The sequence below is a fragment of the Aegilops tauschii genome, chromosome 6 (assembly GCF_002575655.3).
Source record: "Aegilops tauschii subsp. strangulata cultivar AL8/78 chromosome 6, Aet v6.0, whole genome shotgun sequence".
NCBI classification, from domain to species: domain Eukaryota; kingdom Viridiplantae; phylum Streptophyta; class Magnoliopsida; order Poales; family Poaceae; genus Aegilops; species Aegilops tauschii.
The window spans coordinates 344,449,200-344,454,165 of NC_053040.3; the positions used below are offsets into that span (position 1 = coordinate 344,449,200).

Below are 4,966 nucleotides of genomic sequence, written 5' to 3' on the forward strand. Positions count from 1 at the left end.
TCAGTGATGCCTTTGTAGTTGATGGACTCACTTTATCTTCCAAGCCTTCCGCTGTTATCGTTTTTAGATGGCCTTAAGCCATATTTATTTGTATTGAGTTCTCTTGAACTATTCAATGTAATAAGTGTGTGATTGCTACTCTGTTATAAATCCTTCAAAGTACTGTGCATGTCAACATTACCGATCCAGGGATGACACTGATGCACGGAGACTAGACTGTTTGAGGTCTGGTCGCTACATGAATCAAGAGTGACATGTATGATGAATTATGCATGGTGGCCTTACCACAAATACAATGTCAACTATATGATCATGCAAGGCAATATGACAATGATGAAGCATGTCATAATAAATGAAACGGTGGAAAGTTGCATGGCAATATATCTCAGAATGGCTATGGAAATGCCATAATAGGTAGGTACTAGTGGTTGGGGCATGCCCTTAGCGCGCCACCTGAGGGAGAGTTGGGTTGTGCCAGCTAGTGGGTGCCCGTTGCACATACTTTGTGTACTGATTTGCGTGTTTGATGTTTTTATTAATTAGACAACTGACATTTGAAGAGAATAGCAATAGAAATAAATAGTTGTACACAAGAGTGTCATTATGGAAAGTGACAACAGCAGAGTTTACATAGGCAACGACATAGGTGTTGGATCTTCAAAAGTACCTGATAGCAGTGTCCAAAAGTAGACTGTAGGTTCATCACATCATAGAGCATAATTAGTTGTACTTAAGAGTGCTAGATTATATTCAGAGACGACTTGCGTTGTCGTTGATGGTCCATCTAGAGGCAGTAAACAGTGAGAGCAAGGCGACACTTTGCAGTAACCTTGAAATGAAAATCGCAGATGTCTCCTTCGCGAATGTTGGCACGGCGACAAAACTCAGACCAGTTGGTGGTGGTAGTGGCCCTCTTGTCAGTTCCTAGCATAATGCGACATTCGGCGAGTAGATGCCATCTATGAGCCTGGCGATGAGTGTATCATCATGTAGATCAATGTACTCCAGCAGGTTCTCTTCCATATAGTGGACCTGGAAATACTTTTAGGAGAAAGCAAGTAATTTAGATGAAGGCAGGGTGTTGTGTGATATGGAAGATAGAGTGTGTTTTAGAGGTTACCATGCGCTGGCCTGGCTTGGCAAATATTTTATTGATGGTGCACACGTAGTAGTTGATGTCTGCCTTTTTGTGCCAAAGCATAGCAAAGAGAGCATCTACATGGTGTTCATAGAGCTTAACTTCATTACCCAAGTAACAGTGATCTTCGCGCTCTCCAAAGTACTGGATTCCGCCAGGTGTTCCTGCATTCAGTTCGATCTAGGTGAGAAAAAAAGTTAAAGTAGCATATGCAACAGCCATAAATATCACTGTTTGTTTGGAAATAGATATTTCAGTTATAGAACAACATAGCTAAGCTGTAAACGTAGGGGAGAAAGTAGACATGAAGTTATACAGCTAAGTTAAAGATCATTTTTCAAAACCAGACAAGTGGAAGTTCGAAAACATAGCAGATGGTTAAAGCAGCTTCTAAAATTGAGAAAACACAAATGATTCTATTTATAATACCATTGACATTGGAAGCCATGTCAGACAGGCATGCTGAAAGTAATCAGTACAAAAGGAAACAAACATTGATTAAGGAAAGTAGTAAAGAGGTGAAGGCAGGAGATAAAGAAATATGATATTGTAGAACACAACAATATCATTACAAACTGTGTTAGACAGTGATGCCGAGAGTAATCAGTAGTTTAGTGAAAATACTTGAGAAACAAGTATAAACCTCCTCTTGTAGATTATCAAGCTCTAGGTGAATATTCATAACACATATATACATGAAGCGACAAATAAAATTAAGAATACAAAAACATAATCAAAAGCACAGATGGACTAAATCCAAATAGAGCTTGAATCGTTCTGGTAGCTGCAATAATACAGAACTGAATCCAAATGAGATTTATGGAGGTGGCAGTCATATGAGAAGCAGTACAAAGTTGAGTAATGAACCCAAATCAATCAAAGGGTCATGTTTTACCGAAAATAATATCCGCCTTCTTGATGTCGGCGCACCTGCACAAAGAATAACTTCATGAGAGAAAGGAACAAGTTCAGAACTAACATCTCATATTAATATTAACCCATCTAACAATCCAAAAATAATAATAATATATATATATATATATAGAGAGAGAGAGAGAGCGAGAGAGAGAATGGAGTTGTTAATTAGCTGCCTGGGAAGAACTAACATTTCACTTTTCAATCTAGTTAACACATGCCAATGGATAACTATGTAATATAACTGAAATTAGTATGTGATATCTCTGAAAGTAGTATGTTGCTGCTTCTAGCAACAATGGTAGAGTGCACATTCATGAAATACATCTGGCGTAGGAGCAAAGACAGGAGCATAACTATAGAATGAATACATGGAGGTAACAAAAAGTGTAGAAAAAATGTAGGTTACAACAATAAGCTGCATATCGAGATCTACTCCTACCCAAAAAATGCCAGTCAAAGATATCATTTGAAAAAAATAGCACGAACAACTCCTAGGAAGCACTAACTGAGTAATATGATTTTACACAATTGAGATCCCCTTACACTCTTACTTTTGGCGGTACTAACTTCCTGGTTCACTTCTAACATTTTAGCCAGTGAAATATGATTTTCCACATTTTCAGCATCTTGTGCTTCATCAATGGTAGCTACATAGAGATGAGGTGTTAATGAAAACCATCTATATGTCAAGGAAGCAAGCGAACAACATTTAATATAATTAGGCACACCTTGGATAGTTAGATATATCGACTCTTTATCAAGAATGTCTGACAAACTTTGTGCTTCATTGTAAAGATCATGCCTCTGTTCATCCAAAAGGTTGTCGCCACCTGCCTGGTCTGCCAGATAAGAATGCCTGATATCATTAAAAATATATTAATTTATGGATAAGGATAGAATATACTAGTTATGAGAAAGAAATTCTAGAAATAAATAATTAATGCCACGAATAGGGATGTTAATAATTATTATGAAACTGTTAGTATCAAGACTTGTACAACAGAGCTACATATCTCGCACCCTGATTGCAATAAAGGATAATTCAATAGATGTGTCAGATCAATTTAGGACAACTAATGGAATAGGATCTAGTGGGAACTGAAGATATTCTGGGTGAGCATATATACTATACCTGCAGATGTCTCTGTGCCATGTGGGAACGTTCTTGTAGTTTAGCTGGGAGGTGACATCGAACATGATGATTGATGATTTTCACAGGCCATGGGTGCTGAAAAACAGTAGGAAATAGTAAGAATCCCCTCTGTCAATGTGCACCAGCCAAAAAAAGGGTAGCAACACAATTTTGTTTTAAAACGACAGCACAAGATATGAACCATTGCTTTGCTGAAAATCAAAAACTCACGGCAATTAACAAGAAACCCTATAGTCTTACTTAACAGTCCTAGTACCAACCCAAATACAACTATAAATTACTAATGATCCATGCAAAACTAAAAGTCGAAAAACTGCAGGTTTTATTGTTCTGTACTGAATGCACAGGACATAGTGTTGAACTCACAGTGGTAAAGCGCAAGGACAACAAGGATTCCAGTAAAATCTAACAAGCACATAAGACCAAGAAATGCTTAGAAGCCATCAACATGCTCCATGTGTCCACCACAAACTATAGTAACATGGTGCTAAGCTAGTTACCATGTCCAAGGTTAAACCTGGTCAGAATCTCTACAGCCAAAAGCAGACCAATCTAAAGCAACCATCCAAATACATCGATCAGGTGAGCTTTTACACAATCCTCAAACCCATGATGGCACTTCCAATCAAGAGCACTACCAGGATTCTATTCTACACTAATCATCCATGGATGGAAAACGACAGCTAATTCAAATATTTGTGAGTCATAGAGGAATGAATGGACTATGGACTCACCACCGGGCCGCAGTGTGACGGCTCCGTCAACAGCCGGCGCCGGCGTAAGGTCAGATCTGATGAGTCACGCGAGGAAAATGGCACCCTCCGCCGGTGCTCTCCATCGACCCCAACACCTGTATGACCGGTACCAACGGCATCGCCTCCCGTCTACTGACGACTTGCATCTCCACTCCCACCTCATCCCCGTCCACTCCGGGCTTCAGATCAACACAGACGGCATCATGGGGTGGGGGCAGCATGACCTAGTCTTTGTCCTTGTGGGCGAGGGCGGGGAGCTGGGGGAGGTTCCACCAGTTTGTGGCTGCGCTAGAGGTGCCGACGGTGGCGGCATCAAGATCATCAAAACACAAGTCCTCATAGAATCCTATAGATGGATTAACCCAAAGAAGCTACGTACCTCCAACTTTAACCAGATCAGGCGATGGCGAAGACAGCACGGACTGCTCAACCTCCTCGTCCTTCTCTTCGACGCCACACAACGAGGTAGGACGATGGCGGCATGGACTGCTGGACCTCCTTGTCGCTCTCTCTGGCGCCGCGCACTGAGGGGAGAGGACGACAACGGCTCCCACACGAACTGACTCAGCGGAGAAGCGGGTCTCGGAAGGGGCCCTTCCTCCGGTGGAATGCACGACAGAGCCAGAGGATCTTGGATGGGAGGTGGCGGCGGCGGAAGAGAGGTAGCGTGGGAGAGAGGGGTGGAAGTTTATTTCCTTTTCTCTTGTTATTTTCATGAGGGAAGGTTTCACGGGAGGGAGGAGGTGTTACCTGAGGAAGTGTTTGTCTCCCTCTTTCTTAGCGACGAAGCGAGGTGGGGGTGGGAAGGAAGCTTCTGTGAGACGTGAACCAGAGGCCAACACGAAGCTCAATCCCGATTGGCCGCCCCGAACAGTACGCCTCGATGACGTGGCTAACCTGAGCGTTCGCCCTTTGCGCCACTCTTATTGGGTTTCATAGTGGCTGTTTTGAGGAAGATATAAGGAGGTTTATGTGTGATAGAGCATATCGTATCACGGGGTT

General features: G+C 41.9%; 1 protein-coding gene across 9 annotated transcripts; it reads right to left on the minus strand.

The window, feature by feature from the left end:
• Positions 1 to 553: 553 nt before the first annotated feature.
• Positions 554 to 4,746, minus strand: LOC109779306 (uncharacterized). 9 transcript variants are annotated; one of them, XR_012187867.1, is made up of 8 exons: positions 4,344 to 4,646; positions 3,944 to 4,247; positions 3,189 to 3,284; positions 2,785 to 2,895; positions 2,608 to 2,703; positions 2,034 to 2,068; positions 1,121 to 1,302; positions 554 to 1,041 (listed from the first exon to the last, which is right to left on the minus strand). XR_012187867.1 is itself a non-coding variant. In XM_073501544.1 (8 exons), the coding sequence occupies exons 3-7, from the start codon at positions 3,251 to 3,253 to the stop codon at positions 1,245 to 1,247; spliced, it is 390 nt and encodes a 129-aa protein (XP_073357645.1). In that variant the 5' UTR covers positions 3,254 to 3,284; positions 3,944 to 4,247; positions 4,344 to 4,746; the 3' UTR covers positions 554 to 1,041; positions 1,121 to 1,244. The 9 variants fall into 9 exon arrangements, 7 of the variants coding, with proteins under 7 accessions (XP_073357645.1, XP_020193493.1, XP_020193495.1 ...); XM_073501544.1 differs by having other exon boundaries at positions 2,600 to 2,703; positions 2,785 to 2,912; positions 4,344 to 4,746; XM_020337904.4 differs by having other exon boundaries at positions 2,785 to 2,912; positions 4,344 to 4,743.
• Positions 4,747 to 4,966: the final 220 nt, after the last annotated feature.

Bases quoted from the DNA above. Each gene is read 5' to 3' on its own strand.
- LOC109779306 (XM_020337904.4), bottom strand. From the start codon at position 3,253: ATGTTCGATGTCACCTCCCAGCTAAACTACAAGAACGTTCCCACATGG. The intron at 2,069-2,607 runs GTAAGAGTGTAA...TTCTTTGTGCAG, and splicing joins GGAAGTTAGTACCGCCAAAA to GTGCGCCGACATCAAGAAGG. The intron at 1,303-2,033 runs GTAAAACATGAC...AACTGAATGCAG, and splicing joins GAAGGCGGATATTATTTTCG to GAACACCTGGCGGAATCCAG.